The sequence below is a fragment of the Rissa tridactyla genome, chromosome 7 (assembly GCF_028500815.1).
Source record: "Rissa tridactyla isolate bRisTri1 chromosome 7, bRisTri1.patW.cur.20221130, whole genome shotgun sequence".
Taxonomy (NCBI): domain Eukaryota; kingdom Metazoa; phylum Chordata; class Aves; order Charadriiformes; family Laridae; genus Rissa; species Rissa tridactyla.
Genome location: NC_071472.1, coordinates 2646822 through 2668860, shown reverse-complemented (window position 1 = coordinate 2668860; position 22039 = coordinate 2646822). Strand labels below are relative to the sequence as shown.

General features: G+C 41.2%; 1 protein-coding gene across 1 annotated transcript; it reads right to left on the bottom strand.

The window, feature by feature from the left end:
• Nucleotides 1-7276: 7276 nt before the first annotated feature.
• On the bottom strand, nt 7277-21588 carry MMADHC (metabolism of cobalamin associated D). The gene is made up of 8 exons (XM_054208528.1): nt 21511-21588; nt 21209-21251; nt 18823-18967; nt 18344-18561; nt 15735-15840; nt 14291-14421; nt 11261-11347; nt 7277-9938 (listed from the first exon to the last, which is right to left on the bottom strand). The coding sequence occupies exons 2-8, from the start codon at nt 21215-21217 to the stop codon at nt 9744-9746; spliced, it is 891 nt and encodes a 296-aa protein (XP_054064503.1). The 5' UTR covers nt 21218-21251; nt 21511-21588; the 3' UTR covers nt 7277-9743.
• Between the last annotated feature and the right edge of the window lie 451 nt (nt 21589-22039).

The window sequence follows — 22039 nt, the reverse complement described above, 5'->3', positions numbered from 1 at the left end:
AATCCTCCTGTTGTGAGCCTGTGTGCCACGCAGCGCTCTATCTGCACAGCCAAAGAAAACAGCCTGTGCCAGAAGAACAGAAGAACATGGGGTTGATTTTGCTGACCCCCCGTAGAGGACCACCTGGGATGGGTATTTCCTACTGTTCATCCTCAACTCATGTCTTCGCAACCTAAGCACAAGGTATGTCACAACACATGTGCCCATACGTGGCTTCTTTACAACCAAAATCACGGGTTGTCACCTGAAAACATCCCACTAACCAAAATTTTGAGTTGTCTCCAGGGGAAATATATTCCAACAAGTTTGTTTCCCGACATTTTCTACCAGTCACCGCTTGGGCTCTCCGGGATAGCGCTGTGTCTCTCTCAGCCATAAAACCCTCCCCACAGCCCGGCCCTCAGACTACCTTTGCTTTTCTTCAAGCTTTTCCAATCTGCCAGGCGCTGCGGTTTTAGCGGTAGAGATTACTTTCCCGGTGAAGCGTAACACCCAGCTGCATGAAATTTCAGTCTCCTAATCCTGTTAGGTTCCCCCCATCAGCCTCCACGCCGATGGGACCTTTGTGTTTGTGCAGCTCCTGAAATCCCAGCCTCAGCCCTACCGAAAAACAAAAAGACCCCAAAGCAAGAATTGCCATTGCCAAGGTGAAGGGCTGCTATTTTAAAGGCGCCGCAGCAGCTCGAGGAAGATAAAAGCCGCAGTCACTTCACAACTATTATGTAGTCCTGGTTTTTATGTGGATTTGCAGATTTGGGTGCCGGGCTCAAAGCTCCACCTGTCCGACTTCGATGTTCAAAGACTGATTTTCAGTCTCTGACCCTGTGCATACAGGCACAACCTCAACTTGTGTGAGAGCCTGGCAGGCACGCTACTAGCCTCTGGTCTGTAAGTGCCATACTTATTCATATATATTATATGCCATATATATATATATATATGTGTCTCTTCAGAAAAATGAGTTCAGGGCATTCATATGGAGAAGGAGGAGTCGGTCACGGCCCGTTGCTGAACATGCACAGTCTGTAGTGAAAGTCTATGGTCCACACCGTAGTGCCTAATAAATAGTTCTCCAAACAGGACAACCATCTACGTATTATTAACGTCTAGATGTGGCACTTCAGGGCATGCTGTGGTGGCAGAGATAGTAGGTTGTTTGGTTGGACTCGATGATCTTAAGGGTCCTTTCCAACCATGAAGATTCTGTGATTCTGTGATTCTTGAGGTTTTAGTTTAAAAAAGAAAACTGGCAAAGCAATAGGAGGTGTGTGGCTCTCGCGTCTTTAACGAGAAGAGCTGGAAGAGCAGTGGCTTTGCAGGCTGCAAAGATCAAACCCCACGTGCCAGTGGGCCAGCCCCACATTTCGCCCTGTTTCCGTGGAATATTTGGGTCATTAAATGTGACATTTTCCCTTGGGAAGGGACAAGACGCTGGGAGAGAGGCACGCCTGCACAAGCAGTACTCCCGTGAGCTGTTTTAGGAACCCCTTGGTCACGTTTTGTGTTGGTGGTGGGGATCAGAGGAGCAGCAGGAGGAGAAGGGGCAGGAATGGGGGGTCCCATCACCCGCACCCTGCCGGCACACGCAGGAGGATGTCGCCTTGTCGGGAAATCCCCGAGCTGAGAGTAAGGCATTGCTCTGGACGACTTTCATAAACAATAGGATGGAGCTAAATACCTGGATTTCCTTTGATTCCTACTCTGATTCCTGTCTGTAAGAATTACTAATGGTATTTTCTATGCTTTTGTCTCTAAATTCTGAACTTTTCTGATCTCTCGCTCCCCTCTCCCAGACTCCAAAGTACCAAGTCAGCAATGATCCTGCCCTCTCCCCTCGCACACGAATTTCCTTTTCCGTGCCTCTACACAAACATACGTTGCTTCTGCACCTCTGGGTATTATTTATCTTATTATTTTTATATATTTTCAATATATATAATATTTTATAATTAATTAGTTAACATTTTATATATAATATTATTACCTTATTATTTATCACCAACCTCTATTTTTCAATATTCTTGAAACTTCATGCACTTCTGGATTTAAACCATATTTATCACACAACGCTCCCCCCCTCCGAGAGGGCGCAAAGATCACTGGATAAAATAAAAAGAGAAATCTATCTAACTCCTGCTCGTAAACAAAGCAGTCCTGAAAATAAATATGTTTATCACGAGCTTGTCAGCTCCACATCAGTGTTTAAGTTCTGTTCAAATCAGTAAATTACTTGGGTCGAGATTTTCAACTTTGGGTTTTCCTGAGCAAAGAGACCGCGATGTGTCTCAGCTGCGGGCTCCGGGTGGTCTCTGCAGCAAAGTCAGCCCTCGGGAAACCCCAGCCGGTACAAAACCACCCACGGATTTTAGCAACACTTGATCTCACTGAATGTTTTGAGGCTTTTTTCCTCCTGTCACCACATCAACTTCTCAGCAAAGACCGTGTCAGACGTCACGCTTGGGTCTCCTCAGAGGGAGAGCAGGAGCTTTGCAGCCGCCTGCAAACCAAGCAGGACTTCACGCGACCACGCTGGGCTGCCCTCCTCCTGAGCCCCATCCTCCCCCCGAGCACAAGCCCAAAGCCCCTCCAAAACCTGTACGACATTTATAGGGTCTTCACTGTCTCGAGACCCAAGCATTCATACAGCAATTTGAATTATTGTCACAATATTCAGAGCTGAAAGGCCGAGAGCATCTCCCAGCCACAACTTACCCACGCCGAGGCGACACCACATCTACCAAACCCTCTCAGAAGGGGCAGTTCAGCAGCTGAGCAAGAGAGGTCCCACCGCAGGGCTGGGCTGCAGGAGGACGGGCAGGACCAGGGGGACCAGCTGCAGGGCGTTGAGCCCCCATTACCCACCTGTGGAAAAACCTGCCTCCCTGTAACCAGTGGGTGAGGGAGGGGCAGCTGTTTAACGAGAACATTGGGGCTTTTCGGTGTCTTGCAGCAAATCCAGCTTTGCTGTGCTGCTGCTAGAATTTATTTAAAGAGTTTTTTTGTATTTGAGTGTAATGGTTGGGATGTGATCATGAGTAAACGATTTGGTCTCGGTCACCTGGTTAAGGCGCATGTTGGTGTACGTACCCCAGGGTTAAACCCTGCGTATTAACAGGGCACAGAAAACCCTCACACGGCAAAAATAAACCTTCCATCTCTAAAATGAGCCTAAGCACTACATATCACCAACGCTGCGCGTATCCCCCGGCAAAGAGCTGCTCCTGGCAAAGAGGGCTGTCAGATGCCATTATTCCCCTGGAAACAAAGGGAATTATAACAGAGCAGGATCCTATGAAAAAGCCAACACATAACTTATTCTTGCAGCTGATCCAAGATATTGTCGTCATCAAGCAGCTGCTGCGAGCCTCGGGTGCGCGTGTGCATATGGGCATGTAGCTCCTGGACGACTTCCAGATTTATGGAAAAGGTCCCCTAGGCAAGTGCCAGCCTGCACGGAAACGTAAGGGCACAAAAGGCTCCAAGCGACCTGCTCGGAACAGCAAGCAGAAAGCACGCGCGCATGGCAACCTTTAACCTTCCTTGATACGAATGAGCTGGACCTTTATTTGGTGGAAATTAAAGCGCGTCTGCTGGCTTCCATGAAATAATTTCAAGCAGCTGACCAACTGCCCCCCAAAGTGTTTTATTTTTAAAAAAAAAAAAAAGGCCAGGTCATATCAGAGGCAGCACTCAGTGCTCAGGTGTAGCCGAGGTCTTGATGGCTGAAGTTCTTTGGCCAATGGTTTTAATAGCAGGGTCAAAACTTCAGTACTTTGCCACTTCTAATTGCAATTAAAATTAGTTAGCCCTGCCGAAGTTATGCTTGAAGAGGAAAAGCAATGACTTAAAATAAACCGCAGGAATATTAATACCTTCGCTGCAATTAGTTTTCTCAGCTGGAAATTCTGACCGACCTTAATGCTCGCTCCTGACATAGCAATTGTACAGAGGATGCTTTTCTGGCCACACCATCACGGTCCCTTTCACAGCACACCTAGCCTTCAGTAGTACCTCGCCATCCAATGCTTTTTTCAAGCTAAGAAAAAAAATAAAAATAAAAATGCATTCAATTAGAGCGATAACATACAAAGAAGTATTGATACTAAAAGGCCAAACGATACAGCCAGCGTGTGAGTATGCACTACCGGGGGTTTGGGGTTTTTTCCCCCCCAGTAGCACACACAAGCCACTCCCACAGCGGCAGAACTGATTTCCTTAGGAAATAATTTACCGCTACACGATTTTGCATTACATCCTGAGTGTTAATAACTAATCAAAGCTCTGTGATAACAGGAGGATACCTCGGCTTCAACCCGAAGAGTACTGGTAGCGTTTGTGCTCTGGATCTGCTCAGCAAGACTCTGCCAAGAGCCAATGAAAGCGACGGAGACGCAAGCTACCAACACACAACTTTTCAAACTTCGGGGTATCTCTATGGATTTCCTAGTGGGTGCTGACAAACCAGCCTAAAATTCTGTGGTTTAAAAGGAAAACTTAAAGCAGAGTGTTTTCCTGACCATGACTTTTGTGTGCATAGTAAAGTAAAAAAATAAATATTGATGCATATGTGGTAAAAACAGCTATTCAGAGAGAACATCGGTAATTATGTATGGATTTTGGCTTTGTGTAAGAAAAACTGGGGGGGGGGGGGGAAAATCCAGAAATGTTTGCAAATTTTGTGTGAAATTGTCCTATTTTGCTGGAAGAATGACTATGCAAAAAATATCCGTACACGGAATGCTTCATTTTGGATCAAGCGAGGTATTTCAGCCCTCGATTATCCACTCGCCAGTTAATTCACGTAGACACGGCTCATCCTCCTCCATCAGCCAGCCCTCCACATCCCTGCTGCGATGCTAACACGGCATCGCTGTCATCGCTATCAAATACAAGGGTTGTTATCAGTGTCCACTAAGCATTAGCTCAAGAGCAAGGGAAGGAATTAATTTAACATACACGGCCACATGGGCAGCTTTTAAGTGGCAACACCGTGGTTTAAGAAGTCACCCCGTTTCTAAAGTACGTGATTTCAGAAATATATACGCTGTGTTATCTCATAACGCAACATAATAACTGCCTTATCTATATCTATCAGACATTTTAGACCATGCAGCCATGAAAATCAATTTCAGGCGTGTTTTGAATCAGCAGCGTTCACGTTTCAGTCCGGCAGGCAAACCGCAGGGAGAGATGCTCTACTGCTAAGGGTGCAGCGGGGGGAAAAAAAAAAAAGAGCAGAGAAATTGTGCTCTGATGTCTTGGATGACACAAATTGTATTGCCACTCTGTACTTATTTCAAATTATTTGAGCAACACCATCAACACAGGCTCTGTACACCGAGTTCTTCCAAATTCACGTGGTTTTCCACTCTGTATCTCGATTTCTGCCATTAGTTTAGGCTGACCGGGCAGAAGCTTTGGGAGTAAGACAAGCTGCCAGCCCAAGCTTTGTGTATGGTACCGTGACAAAGTAGCTTATGTCCTGCGGCCTCACCTTCCTGCCTCAGCTGCCCCGAGCTGTCTAGAGTTACAGCCCTGCTTTCCTGCGGGTTTATGAACCAGAGCATCTCTCGTTGAATGACACCGCAATTAGCAAGAAAGGGCGAGGAGCCTGCAGCCAAGCTGGCAGTCAGAGACAAGGGGCCTCTGCCCCAAGAGATCCCTTCGACCCTCTGGGTTAGTCTGAGAGCTTTTTTGCCAGCCAGGTGGCTGCTGGCGGAAGGAGAATAGAGTTCTTCACTGTTTATACTCTTATAAACGAGAGGCTGCTCGATTCCCTGGATTATTTTTCCTGTTCTCTCTAAAGGCATGCACAGGGAACATTAGTTTGAATGACAACTTCGAGGATGCCGAGTAAAAAAGAAGCGACTTTCAGTAAAAAAGAGGCTTTACAAAGACCGGGCCCATGAGGCAAGTCATACAATTGTTTTGCTATTATATTTCAGCTCTACATCACTAGCAGTATTTTTACTCCCTCCACATGACAGATTGTATAGTGTTAATTTTTAACTCAGTGTCGACCAACACCCCCAGCTCCTTTTCCGCCGGGCAGCCCTCCAGCCACTCTGCCCCAAGCCTGTAGCGTTCATGGGGATGTTGTAACCCAGGTGCAGGACCCAGAACTTGGGTCTTCTTGAACCTCATACCCTTGGCCTCAGCCCGTGGATCCAGCCTGTCCGGATCCCTCTGTAGATCCATCCTACCCTCAAGCACATCAACACTCCCACCCAACGTGGTGTCACCTGCAAATTTACCGAGGGTGCACTCGATCCCCTCACCCAGATCATCGATAAAGATATTAAACAGAACCGGCGCCAATACTGAGCCCTGGGGAACACCACTTGTGACTGATATAAAGCCAAGTTCTAAAACCTCTACTGTTAAATGAGGATGTGTCCTAAACGAATCAATGAATTCACTGAACTGAACCAAAGTGGATGAGGATTTGGAAGATTCCTCCGTACACAATCCTCAATCTGTTAAAACACCGTACTTCTGTCCTTTCAACCACGAAATCAACACAACTCCTACACTTAGCTCTTACTGTAGCACAGCTTGAATATGAACATTCATGGCACTGAAACCCACGTAAGCTTTGCGCTTACTGCAAGCAGAAACTGCCCCTTTCCCTCAACACCTCATCCTGTGAATTTATCCCTACCAAACTTTTAAGCCTGGTTTCAAATTTATTTTTGTAACTTAAAATCCTGCCACCCCTGCCGTCCTTAGCAGTGACACCACCAGCTATTTAGGAGACTATAGTGGTGTAGAACTTCACCAGGGTAACAGATCACGTAAGAGTAGTACGAAGATATTTTAGGAGAGAGAAAAAGACAACTCTGTAATTTTTTTCCTTTACTAGGAATTCTGTGGAAAGACATTTAGCTCAGTTCCTCATAACTTAGGGCACCTATTCACCCGTAACATTTTTTTTAGCCTTTTGACTACTATAAGCAACTTCTAGACTTGCATAATTTTGAGCCTATTCTCCATGTATACCAACGTGCTTGCAAATGCAACTACACAAAGATAGCACTGCTCTTGTGATGCTCACCACCACCACTTCACATAAGTTTTTGTGGAATTTCTTGCAAAACCAATAAATTGTGTTATATTTGGTAGTAACTAACTTTAGAAATAGCCTCTCCACATTAAGAAAAATAGTACTTCCCACAGAACAGTAATCTTGTTCAAGGAAAGATATGTGATCTCACATACAACAGCTCTTCTCACGTGTTTGTTTCTTTACTCTAGAAAGGAATTAACTGTGTAACACTGAAAGTTGTTTTGTTTTTTATTATCAGAAGTACAGTTAATCACACTGCATTCAAGAACTTTTATTTCATAGTAGCAAGTTCATTAAGGCACAGTATAGCTCTTCTGCTGTCAGGGAAATTGAACTGGAATCAAAAATGTATGAGAAAATCTTACTTAGAAAAATATCGGGAAATTATACTTCCCCTCAAATTCTGTTATGGAACATTAGTATTAGCAGAGTCAAGGCAAAACTCACCGTTATCTTCAGTGAGATTTTTGCCTTGGGTTGAAGCCATTTGAAAAGCCACTGTAAAAGCCCTTTCCAGGCCGAAACTGTAATGGATGCGAACTCAAACACTAGCATCCCAAGCTTAAATTGCATAGCTGTCTGACAGCCCCCACCCCTTATAAAAAATAGAAAGGCAAGAACAGCACAGTCACCTAAAGAAAAGATAGCATCAAGAGTCTTCAATGTAGTTAAAATATATGTGAACCATTCACAGAATTTATTTTTCTAATACTTATCCAACAAAGTTCTCCACAACAGTGGAGAATAGTCCAGGGAGACACTAAGCCTCTTTTATCAAATGAGCTAATTTGTGTTCTGCAAAATAATTGTATTTTGCAAACAGACAAGACACAGTGCAGCTTCTCAAGCTTTTTTAATCCTCTTGATCGGGGGCGGGGGGGGGGAATCAATGAAAGACTTTGAAGTAATACAGCTTTCTTGGACAGTAGAGAGGAGGTCAAGGACCTGGGCTCTGGAAATAAAGCACAAATTCCACAACAAAGTGATAAACAAATCCTGCCTCAACAGCCATACACTTCAACCTTGGAATGTGCGCAGCCTAGAGCCAACAGTGATGACGATGGTAGGGGAGTAAGATAATCTCTGAATTGCTGCTGGCTTAGTAATTTCTGTCTACTTGAGAGTAGACAGCACTCACTTCTTCAGCAGAAAGTCCTCCTCACTTCCACCTCCGTGATCCAGCAGAGTTATGGGCTTGCAGCAATCCTTAACAAGAACAGGTACAGGCACTTGGTAAAGGATCTGGTTCTAAACCCATTGAAGCCAATAAAAAGACTTTGGTGATAACTGGCTTAGACCCTGAGTAGGGAACAGAGTAGTATACAAACGTAGAACAAGTTTCAAATCCACATTGGTTAGTTCACATTGGCAAAAGACACAATGATTAAAACCCCTACCTATCTGACAGGAAGACAGATCATTATCTTGTGCAGCCATTTTCCAGACAAAAGTTGCACTAAATTTTGACGGAATCAAGACTGAAGGATTCCCATTGTTACACGAACTGGCAGAGCTACAGCAGTGGTGTATTAACAAACAGCCCCGATAACTGACTGCGATGAGATTAAAATCTAGTTCGTTACTTGGTCTCTGCAGCGAGGCTGCCAACAGAGCTCCACAGTTTCAGGTGCACTGAATTTTCTTCACTGTTCTTCCACCAGTAACTTCAACTGACCCGATTGTTTTTACGATACCTGAAGAGACTGACTAGTTTACTGAAACCTTCCTGTTGAAATATTTTTATAATTGATCATAATTGCAATAATTGATCATAATTGCTCTTTGCACAGGCATTTCAAAATTCCACAGAGACAAGTCTAAATTGCACCCAAGTACAGGAAAACAATGATGATATCCAAGCATTGTCCTATTATCTTTTTTTTCCACAATGTATTTAATGACCTAAGAAAGTTACAAAAGCAACTGTAAATTACATTTATGTATATAAACTAATTAAATATATTTAGCTAACACTGAGAAAATAAAATCCCAAGCAATATAAAGGCAAAAAACATTATGAGATGACTGATTCTAGAATAATTTAAGACTTTTTACTGAGTCTGTGGATGTAGCAATCAAGTGAGCACTCCCCTACTGAAGTATCACTTGTAGGTAGAGCACCCCTGAAAGCTTATCTCATTGTTCTCATTTTAGAACAGCAAACAAGCAATTAGTCTGACATTAACTTCCGCAGTTTTTATGAAGTTCTATATTCTGGGAGAACAATTTTTTTCTGGGAATTCCAGTTTGGATTTTTTTTGCCACATTTCAAGTAGCACAATTCCTAGAAACTTCAGTGGCATCAGGATTTTTAATACCAAGAGCATAGACTTGTTAGACACTGAAAGACAAAATGGTTAAGAAGCGTGGCTTGTAAGATAATGTTAAAAAAGGATATGCAGATAGCTATGTACACGTATGTTTAAACTCATTCAAGACGAAGGAAACTCACAGCTTAAAACTCATGTGGCACATTAAGGTATCATCTGTTTGAATGTTGTCAATTAATATTCTAAGTCACGTGTGGTGAACACATATTCACAAAGACTAAAATAAATAACAGCTACTTTATTACCTAAGAATACTTTAAAGTGTGGCATTTCCTGACAATGCTTAGAGAGAATCATCAAGTAAAAGAACGCAAAGGTCGTAAGAACTTGTGAAACCCTGATGACTGCTAGTTTCCACTTAGTTTTCTCATGATAGGGCTGTCAGGTTCAGCATTAGTGAAAATACTTCCTACAACCACATGAGTACCCCAGATGTTATGACGAATAACTTTGCAGCAGCCAAGATCATCAACGGAAAATCCCAAGTGGCGGTAGCGTTCATCTGTTTCAAAGAGAGTGTTGTTTGTGTAAGGTCCAAAAAACTAGGTGGGGGAAAAAAAAAAAAAGAGAGAATTTTTCATGTGAACATTTCCAAGAGCACTTTAAATGTCAGAACTACCCCTTTTTAAAACCAAACCTAAGCCCAGAAGTACTAGTTACATCTGTTGGAGGCAATTTTAGGTACAGTTTTATTCATGAAATTTACACAGAAAACTAAGCAGAGCACTTCTGGTACCCCATATTTTAAGATTTCCCTTCCCCACTGACAGAGTGCTGAAGGTGTATCAGTGTGTTTCAATGTCTGATCAATCATACCTATAAAAAACCCCAAGTGCTTTGGAAAGGCTCCGTTACTTCTACAGGCAGTAAGGATAGAATCCTTCTGTGAAATAGCAAAAATAAGATGTACCTTTTCAATATGGCCCCTATAAAGAAAGATGCTTTGAAGAGCAAAAAATGTGTGCAAATTGGAAACAGGCATTTCAGTTGCTTTACCTCCAGAGGAAGCTTCTGACCAAAAGCCTACTCCTGATGAACAGGTTATCATTAAGGCTGTTGCTACTGAATTGGAGCCCAAAGACAGAACCCTACCTTCATCAATCCGTAACTATTCCTTAAATGCATGGAATTTCTGGGAAGCTTTTAAGCACTACACACACCTTCAACTGCCTGTTCACCTTATAAACATACTCTGTTAAATGTAGCTGCCTCTGCTGACACAATAAATCCCTGACTTTCACGGTGTTTTTAAATAAAAACCCACTAAACTGAGCTTTGCCATGATTACGTTCAACTATGATATGGTTTTAACAGTTCTCAGACAAAAATACATATATGTTCATGCTTTGATAGAAGCTTTCTCAATTCTCTCCTGCAAGTTTTAAGACTCCTCCAAAGAGCTGGTATCATCTGATAATGAATGCCAATGCTGTTTAACAGGAACAAGCTATTCATTTTTTCTGCATAACAAAGATATCATTAACGAGTGCAAAGAGACCTTTTCAAACCCTGTGTAACTGTATGAATAGGTGTCAGGACTACCAGGTTACCTTGGGAGGGCATGACCAGCCTTGTTGTCCACTGACAAAAAGCTCTGGGGCACAAAACTTCTACAGTTATCCAAAATTCAGCTTCATCACTGAACAATGTTCTCCAAAATACCAACTGCAATGACAGCTGACACAGTATGGGAACTGGCTCAGGGTTACTATCCCATCTTAATTTATGAAAGGAATTATCCTATGGTAACAGCTTTTGGGCAATACGAAAAAGCTGGATTTAACCCCTAAAGAAGAACACAAATAGCACTGCTAGTTAGAACACAGCAGTGTCCGTTGCATATTCCACACAGCACATAACTTACTGCCAGTCCTGAGGATGGATCAATGAAGTCAGCCCAATAGCCTTCGGAACAAATCGCATAGCAAATTTCCTTGGCACCATTAATGAACTTAACAGAAAATAAAGGGAAAGAAGGATATCAAATGGGATTTTTGTTACATACACATCAGAACACACATAAAATATTCCAAAATGAACAAGCACAGATTTTTTTCGGCCTCTACTAATAAATGAGAAATTCAGCATACTTGCAATAAAATATTAATAATATTAAGAGGATTAGAATTAATGGCATACATTAGGCTACTTCAATCATATGAGATTTAAAAGTGTTCCTTGTGCCAGTCAGTAATGGATTAACAGCTCGTACAAGGAATAATGTAATTGCTTTGATTATTCATGCAGATTGCAATCATACCTGTTATCCTCTTTAAGAAGTCAACCATTACTGCAGGTATTTCTGTGTTATTTCCACGAGTTTACAGATCTCACCTAAACTCCACAAATTTGACACTAAATGTAGCATGAAATATGTATTTTTATAAATATATGAAAAACATAGTTTTGCTGTAAGGTCTTATCTCAGCCAACAGGACAGTATTATGTAGTTCTTCCTACACTACAAAGGGTTTTAAAGAACATTTCAGTTCCGCATCATGACAACAAACAGTTCCATAAGCACTTGACATTTACATCAACCTACACCAATTCTCTTGTTGTAATTAACTGGTGGTCAGGATGAAGGACGATTTCAAACTCACACGCTATTTAACAAAGTTGTAGGTCACATTTCAATTACACCACTCGATGTTCCTGAAAATAGTATTTTCCATTAAGTAACATGCCAAGAAGTTTCCTGTTCTGTAATGTGTCAAAAACCTCCCTTCTCTGAAGAGACAGTTTAAAGAATATACTTTTTTTTTTTCAGCAAACTTTTCACATCAGCTAATTTAATAAGCTACGTTGGGGTTTTCTTCATTATTATTTTTGTCTTTTAAAATCTTTGGTGTTGACTTGCAGTTATGTGTTTGTCAGATATAGAAGAAAATTCAACCAAGTAGATTTAAAGCTGTGCTCCTGTATTCTGACATCACAACACAGGGCACAAAATAATTACATGACCTACAGATTACACAGCACATTTTTTCCACAGATAAATCGGCAAGAACAGGAGACCTCAGTTATGTACTTTTAATCACCTAGACCAGCAGTTTTGAACCCATGTTATGAGGGACAGCAGGGCCCCGTAGAAAACTTCTGAAGAAACCTCCAAAGGTGAGCGAAAAAAAACACCCACAAAAGTCGAGGTATGTGATAGATCTAAAACCATCCATGAACTCTGAGAAAAACATGTCCAAGTGCAAAAATCTGAACAGCTGAATACACTGGTCTAGAATAAAGCACAAATAGAATTCATATAGCTTCCTCAAAATGTGAAAGAAATTCCCTAGTCTCGTAAAAAAATATTTTTAACTTCAGAATAAGTTAATACTTCAGTGCCCTTAGGAGCTCAAGGTTTCAAGTTTATAGAAATGTTATTAGAATTACTCACCTTCAGTTCCCTAATGGTTCAAATTATGGGGAGTTTATCCTTTACAGTAATCTGTTCTGTATTTTGATATGCGATGGCTCTGATGATTAACTATGCTTCAATTGTAAATTAAGTCACCAATGTAAGTAAGCCATCTGAAGACGGGATTTTAGGCATTACATTTCTGATACAGTACATCTTTTGATCCAGTGTTGTAACAACCCCTCAGCAACCACTCAGAGTGAGGCTAATAAACACTTGAAATTCACTACTGTAAACACTTAGATTTGGCTGTAAGTAACCCTCATTACTTTAGCACAAGCCTCTCACATTAAATTAGTATTTTTAAGGTTACTTCTAACCATCTATGAAGCAAACAAACAGACCATTTTCTTGTGAATTTGCTGTTAGTAACCTTTAGGCCAGGAGGTTACATCCAACATCCTAACACCCCTACAATGACTATATTAGACTTGACAGGGAGGTGCACAAGGAAGAAAGATGCCAATTAACATATAATTAGACCAGATTACAAGGCCAAAGACCAACAGACCAGAAATAATTCAAAGAGAAGAACACACTAAAATGAAGGGAATTTTAATTTGTGTGTAATCTTTATGTTGATCCTTCAGACTGCTTTTTTTTTTTGTGGTAACCCTTACACTGCTTTACACAGGCCACACTTGCAGTTTACAGTATTGACAAGGACATTACCAGATTATTTTCAAATTAATACAACCCTCGCTATACAGATGAAAGTCCCGCAGGGTGCTTTTTATAAGTTTTAGAAAGATTTTAACAAATAATACGTAGAAACATTGTATTTTGAGGTGCTAAGAAAAGAATGCTAGCGATGGGGAACACCGACACCTGCTGGAGTACATGCACAAAAAAAAAACCGATCTGAAGATTGTGAAATAAAGTGATTGTCAGAGAGACCTCTAGTGGCAACAGAACAATAAGACAAAGTTCATGAGGATGGTTAAGATACAATAAATGTAACTGATACCCAAGTTAAAAGCATTAACCACACCCGTTATCAGAATGGAAAATTCAGAGCCACCACTTCTTAAAAGGACACTCATGGACAGACTCTGTACTGGAATCTTAGTTACACCATAGAAAAACAGAGAGAGAAGCAAAATTCTACAAAATGCATTGTACTAAAGCTGAAATAAGGTGAGAAAATAGTTGCTGCCCTTTACCTGCAACAGGACAACAATCAAGTGTTTTTAACAATTTACTGTAGTATTTTACAACATTTTAGCGTACTTTTGACTCACCCCACTCTAAAGAATTTAATAGTTCTATGAGACACGTGTAGAGTAGTCAAAAAAGCTACAAAGCTGGAAGCGTTATCTCCATTTTACCAGTAAAAGAACACAGGATTAGCTCAAAAATGCTCTAAAAAAATAATACGATATATCATTACCAGAGCTACAAATGGACGAAAATACACGCATAGTTCACTGAAGATTCATCTGAAAACAAAAATAGCTGGTGCTACTGCCAGCTACTTACATTTTCTAACAGCATTTCTCTTTCATCCTCCACTTCTTGACTCCATACAGTCATATCATTTTTAGTCTTCTGGGTGACAGTTAATATCGTTAAACGATTGGCATTCACTTCTGGAAACATTGACTCAAAGTCTAAAAAGAAAAAAAAAAGCAAAACTGGGATGTTATGGCTTGCTCTTACATTTTACTTACGATTTTTCAGTTTTCGACAAACTATTGACCCTACTTCAGAGCCTTCCTTTCATTTAAATCCAAGATATATGTTTGTTTTTTCATGTCAGATGCAGCAAACAGCATGCTGGTTTGAAACGCTGGCCTTGCTTTTGTGGAAACTAATGCACCTTGGTAAGGTCCTGTTAAAAACAACCTAGGCAATGGAATTTGCTGTTTCAAGACCTCTTGTTTAATTGCAAGATGATAAAAGCTCCACTACTCTGCACATATCAGAACCTGCAAACAAGTACACTTCTTTGCAAAGACAATACACAAAATATAGTAATAGTTTAATATTTTGAATTGAACACCACACAGTTCTCCACACACATAAGGTGTGAAAACCCTTATTTTCTGGCTAAGCCACGTTACGTGATACACACTGACTTTTTTACATTAAATGCCTCAAAGTCTAGAATGTAGAAATGCCTCAGATCTTCTTCCTAGAACATGACAGCAGACTCGGTATGAGAAGTGTACTGCAGGCATGAGTTGTGACAGTTCTTCCCCTGGGAAGGAGAAGGCCCAAGCCATCGTGACTCTCTCTCTACGTCATCTATTGGGCTACAAACAAGAATGCATGTGAAGCACCAAAGTCACAATTAGGCTTCGTGGACCCTTATTTTCAGTGTAGAAGGAAAAAGCACTTTCCAAAACTAAAGGTCCAAAGGTTCAATCTGTCTTACTCTCGGCAGTCTGTTCTCTTCAGCATCTAGACTAAGATTTCATCCAGACTCCAGTCTCTTCTTTCTTTCAGTATATGACTTTAAAATTGGAATAAAACTTTCCAATTTTAATTTCAATCATTTCGTTCTTGAACAAATTAAAGAAAGATACAAAAGCAATGCTTTCAGTACTTTCATAATTCCAGTTTGCTATTTTACTGGGAAGCAGTGGCAAAAGATTTGATTTTGTCACAAACTGGTTTTTGGATAGTGACTGAGCTCCAGAATCTACCTGACACTGAATCTACCTGACACTGAAGAAGCAGGCGGCAGTTACTCCCCACCCCAGCTGATCTCCAATTTAAATGGCACTGACAAAGTATTGTCAACAGCAAAGTTTCAGTTTTCATTTTATAGCATGTATTTTTCTTTTGTAAAATATTAACTCTGGATTACCCTTTTCTATTACACATTCTGTGGCATCGGTTACATCAGAGCGTCTACTTACATATTTTCACATTTTTAAAGGTTATAATTTCTTAGCTATCAAAAGAAGTGAAAAAATACCTTTTCGTAGCAGTTCAGGACAAGCTTGTACTGCACATTCTACCTTTGCATTTTCAAAGTAAGTTTCAGCGCTATTGATTTGCTGTTTCTGCGGAACATCAGCACCCTGAGGAAAAAATGAAAATTGTTAACATATAACAGGAAGAACTTTGTACACCAGACTATGTTTTTGTGACAAAATGTCCACCGATACGCCCAAGCAGTTTCAGAGAAATATCATTTGCAGTAAGACTTAAAATTTGTTTTTCAAATAGTAGAAACAGAACAGATTAGGTACAACCTATTGCTTAAACCTATACAGAAATGTTAAGCTTTATGTATTATTGTAACCATATTACCTCAAAGCCTTAACCAATACAAAAAATCTTGAAAAAATGGCCTCAAGTATTCAATACAATAGCAATTGACAGATTTCAGACATAAGCACATGACCCAAGCCAGAATAAAACTTTACTTTAAAGTTACACAACAGTTCTAGAGCTCTGAACTACCAGTATTTTCAGCTTTAGCTGTTGTAGCTCGAGAAGCGGAAGTTTCCCAGTAATACTATTTCTATTCTTTACAGCTTTTTAGTTCTACAGTTTCTAAAAAAAAACCCAAACCAAACAACAAACCAACAACAAACCAACCCCCCAGATCCCCCAGATTCTTGTGGTTATGTTATAAACAGGGCACCTGTAAGTTAGATATATAGCATTTAAGCTTAAAAAGTCCTTAAGAAGGTAGTAACAACAGCTGCCTCCTTTGGGATACCAATTATTATGTAATAGGTGTAGCATGCCTTAATACAGTTTTTCTAGCTCTAACTATGCCATAATTTACAAGGAATTTCAGTAAGTTTCTCTAAGACTGAAATGTACTACTTAACATCATAATTAGGTCCTACCTAACACCTGTCTTTATGCAAAAGTTCTCCCTAGAGAAAACTATTACATTAAAAACAGCGTGGGTAATATTTTTGTTCTAGAAGTTAGCATTCAAGAATAGCAAAAAAACCCCAACTAACCCATCAAAAAAATAAACACAAAAACAGACTAACAATAGACATTAACTGCAGTTTCAATACATATGTTTCTATATGTATCTCACATTATGACTGCAGTAATTTGGACAGATCAGTTGGTACTTTAAGCCTGACAAACCATGCAGTTATGGTGGTAAACCCCTTCTCTTCCTAAGATGCTTCTATTACTACGAACAGAGGTTCATTGTGATTTTTTGCCTACTACTCCCATTCTATCCAGTTAAACACCACTTCATAGCGCGTACGCTTAGTAGGCATGCTATCATCAAGAGACTATGACCATTTTCCAAAGATCAATACCGCTTTCTCATATTGATAGGCTGCTAGGCCCATTTACTCTGCTCCGATTAAACTAATGCATCAATCTCAGGTACAAAGAGGTCAGAGAAGTTTGCCATTCCTCTGACTGGTTTGAGGACTGGAGCCTGAGCTCCAGCAGCACCGAGTTTTTCTCCTGCTTACTGCAGCAACCTATGGCAGGTTTCTGTATTCAGCTGATCCCATCATTCAAAATCTGGTCCTCTCCTAAGATGAGTAGTTTAGCATTTTTATTAGCTAAATGTCGTTCATGGATTCCTAAACACCACCAGTATGAAGCAGCACTGACTCTTGTTGACTGCTTTCTGAATACCAGTTGCAAAACCTGCCTCTGCTCTTTCCAGTTTCTCCCTTCCATTTCAGACAACAACAGCTGCCCCAGGCATTTTATTGTACAAGGAATCTTGATGGAAAGTGAACATGCATTCAGTGCACCTGGTTTGCACGAAACAAACAGAAGACTAGAATTTTCTGTTGGGCTTTTAACAGAAAGTATGATCCACACAAGCTGAAAACTGAACCTGGGGAGCTCACCAGAAGCTTACGTTTTCTGAACACTTTAGAATACAATGCCACATTTACAAAAAAACGCTATACAGCATTTTTACAATGGAGATTTGCTAGCTGACTTCCGATGTCTGAGCATGTCACAAACTCAGAGAGCCTGGAAAGCTGAGTCAGCAGCTAGTAGCACTAAACTTCTGTCAAAATGCTGCAATCACACTAGTAATTATCAAGCTGCTTGTTAATAATGCATCTGACTCGTTGCAAGCTCTGCCATTGCCAAAATGCAGTCTCATTGTGAGGCTTGAGGTATGTTGATCTGCTTCTCCTGTATGAATTCAATGGCTGTCAGAACTAAGCAGGCAGATCCAAACACTGTCCAAACTATGTAACTTCAGATCCATTAAATGAAATACTGAAGAAACCACCAATTCCATTTGATAAAAGGCGAGGAAAGACTCAGTAAACAGCAAGTCTTGAAATTGAAGTTTTCTTTTCCCATATCAATATAATTAAGTCACTAATAAAATGCTATTTCACTAAACAACGCTTAGTCAAAAAAACCACACCCTGAAATATTTCCTTCTCCTAAAAGAAAAAACTTCAGGTAGGTTCTATGTAATATCTCGCTCTCCCCAATTGAAGTTCATCTTTCAAAACCATCTAGAAAATCAACAATATCTTTCTTCAAGAGGAAGACAGATTAGTTATGTTTCTCTTAGACAGGAAATACCAGTTTCACAGAGATGAAGCCTGTTCTTACCTGAAATTCGTTTATGTATTGTGCCATGACAAATTCATGCCTTTCACTTGCTGAAGGCTCTGCTAATATATCAGGCAGACTTTTTGAAACTTGGCTTTTCTTCTGAGAAGCAGTGCCATTTAGGTGACAGTCAAAACCAATATTACCAGGCAACTGGAATCTCTGGTCCTGAGGGCCAAATGGACCCATTACTTCATCTGGCCATACAGTTCTCGGACCTGCAAAAGTCAAGGCCTTGCTTTAGTCATCACATCTAAAAAGAAAGAAAAAAAAAAAAAAACCAAAAAGAAGAAAAACCCTCTCCCATACAAATATCTGTATTTGATCACAATCACATATAACTAGAGTAACCACAACGCACAAGTAAAAGTAAGGGCCCTGACATAAAAAGCACACTTGAGAATTCCCAAATTTATATGGGGTGCAAAGTTCCGATAGCACACGAATGCAAAGAAAAAGAAATTGCTTTTTTTTCTTACATAAATCAGGAGGTGTAGCAGCAACATGAGGCTCATCTGAGCCAGAGGACCCTGCTGTAGAAAAAGCCTTGGGATTTGCAACTCTTTTGACTAAGGAATAAAACCCTGGTAGGTAGGTGACCAATCTTGCTCTGGTACAGAGCACCTGAGAAGACAAAAATCAAAATAAGTGTTACATACTGCTAGCAAAAATACTAGTTTAAGTACAGTTTTGTGGATCACAAGAGAAACCCTCATGCGATAATTAGTTTACAGTTTTAATTATGATGAACTGTGTTTCTGTAAAATCAAGCTTTAAGAGTATTTTATTATTACTTTTCTATTCTACTAGTAATAGTATTCTAAGCAAAGAAAAAGCCTCAAAAACTCTTATTGAAAGGCCTTCTCATGTGAGGAAAGAACTCTTAAAAAGTTTGAATGGCACCACTGAAATCCCACAACCTAAACTATGTTATAGATGGGGATTGTTTCCATGATTATTTCCATTCATGTCATTGTTTCCATGATTGTCACACTTCAATCATGGGATTGATTATCAGAAATACCTAGAAATATTGTTAATTAAGTAAATGCTGATATCCCAGACATTTGTCTTGAAGGCTAGCCCAAATGTTAGAGAGCCTATATTCCTACTTCATAAAATACTGGAGAGAGACACAAGATAATATAACTATAGATACATCTTGTAGCTGTTATCTAGAAGCACACATACATATGCGCTTACACGCACTTCTCTGCCAGCAAATTACACATACCAACAGCTCTGAACTATACAGGGAGATAAGCATATCAAAACAGGTAGGTATGGTAATTACGGGTTCTTTCTTTTGTTATCAAAATCCATAAACATTTAACACGTGCAAAACTTAAGTTAGTGCAGCCAGTGTCATTCAGATTCACAAACTGGGTACAGTCACTTATTTATAAACAAGCATTGTTGCAAACAGATCAGTACCGCAGGCAAAATGCCAGCAAGCCATAAAACCTTTATGAATTCCACAGTCTTGGAATACACCAGAAAATCTGCTTCCCACCACAGAGTTTTCCTGTCAACCTAACTTGCAACTGCTGAAGATGATTCTATCGGAAGCTGATTCAGCCACACAGCAAACAGAAAATGATGCAACGCTATCTCCCTGAGTGTGCAAATGGTCTCAACAACAGGGCTCTAAAGATCTAGTAGTTCCTCACAATGAAGATTAACTCTGAGGCCAAATGATATTATCTTATGTAGTAATAAGAGCGACTATTACTGGTTTCTTTTGTTGTGTTGTTTTTGCCAGGTGATGTGATTAAACTGAAACATCTGATCTATTTTTTTATACTTTAAAAATAGATTGAAAACTCTTATGATGCATTTACACAGACATAACAGAAAAATAACTCATACACTCAAAACAGAGAGTTGGAAGTGTAATTTAAAAAAAAATAATATTAAAGACTACTTAACTCCAGCACAAAGCTACTAATACTCTTGAATACAGTTGCACAAAAGTGTGCATTAAGGAAAATACAAATCCCACCTGCCATAGCATGTGTGCTTTCATAAAACTTTATTTTCCAGGTGAGGGAAAGAAATTCTTTTGAGAAACTGACATAAAGGCATTTTCCTTAAGTGCTGTATTCTTGATTCTGTAAAATTTTATGCATGTGTTTGCCACTAAACATGTATGCAACAAGGTTACTTCAGAAAAAGTGAGATAATGCTACTACTGTTTGTATGTTTAAGATAAAGACTATTCAGTGTATCAGGACCTAAGCCGGTATGCACCAGTTTTTTTACATACCCCCTCTGCGTAAACATATAATGTCTAATAAGTTCTATCAACATTATGAAGACTCAAATACATAAAGGCATGTTTGATTTTATGACTTAAATTGAGAATTCATGATTAAGACTTTAAGCTGTCTAGTTCTAAACCACCGCTAGATTTAAAAGGTTCCTGTAACAACAGCAAAAGCCTGAGGATTCCACCTGAATGCTTTTTTCTTCTATTATGTAAAAGCGCTACTAAAATTTGTTTTTGCATAATGACAACGTTATAGATAAAGCAGATGTAAACAATTATAGCTGACACATAACTACAAGAAAAGAGCATTTTTCCTTATAATCAGGATCACTTAACGTGGAGACGTTAGCGTTAATTACAGACGTGTTGACTGCGCTCACTTACGCAAATATTTACAAATGTAGCATTACCCGAGCGGAAAAAACACCGTCGAAATCAATACATTATTCATGCCACCGTGGCAACACTAGATCAATAAAGGGTGTTTTATTCTTCGGTCTGAAAGCTGCCTGGTGAATCCGAGCACTTCATCTTAACTCACGACATCAAAAAATAAACAAAACCAAACGGATCCGACTTAATCCTCGGTTACTCACATTGGCCATTGCAAACAGCGGGCTGCCTCTCGCCGACAGGCCTCTGGAAGAAAAGCGAACGCACTGGCCTCCGAGACACCGGCCGGACCGGGGCTTCCCCCTCACCTCCCGCCCCGCAGCGGCCTCGCCTCCTCCCCGCCCCTCACGGCCGCCCCCCGCTTCCCCGACAACGGCCCCGCAAACCACCGCCGCGCTGCCCGCTCGTTACAGGCCCGGCAGCCCGCGGCCGAAGCTGCCGACGACGGGAGGAGAGAAAGAAACACCGAGGGCAACCAAACCACCACCCCGCCGGCACCTCTCACCTCTTCCTGCAAAATGGCGACGGCCGCCGTCCCCTCCCCGGCACGGCGCACCCGCGCGACGGGCGCGCGCCCCGCCCGTCGCCAAGCCAAGCGAGACGATCCACCGACACCTCGATTAGCGTCCCGAGGGAGCGGGCAGAGCGAGCGGCGGGGTGAGTCGCTCGGCGGTCGATTGGTTGGGGCGGCGGGGAGGCCCGGAGGGGTGAGGCCGGGCGCGGTGGGCGGTGTGTGGCGGCGGGGCCGGCGGAGGCCTCTCACAGCGGGCGGAGGGAGGTCGGGCCGCCGCGGCCGGAGCGGGTGTTTCTCCTTGTCTCGGCGTGGGGGCTTCTCGGGGTCGCGGTGTCGGCACCGGCTCGTCCTTCGCCGGCGGTGCAGTACCCGTCGGGTGCGCCAGGAGTCAGTCATGTAATGTCCGCCGGGCTGCCGGTACACCGCTCCCCCCCCCGCCCTCGGCCGGGGCTTTCTGGGGATGGGGAGTGCAACGGAGTCGAAAATGAATAAAAAAGAGGGTGTTTTTATTGAAGAAAAT

Excerpts from the sequence above, each read along its gene's own strand:
- MMADHC (XM_054208528.1), bottom strand. Across the intron at positions 15,841-18,343 it reads AATACATAAACGAATTTCAG|GGTGCTGATGTTCCGCAGAA; the intron begins GTAAGAACAGGC and ends TTTTTTCCTCAG. Across the intron at positions 11,348-14,290 it reads GAGAAATGCTGTTAGAAAAT|TTCATTAATGGTGCCAAGGA; the intron begins GTAAGTAGCTGG and ends TTTTCTGTTAAG.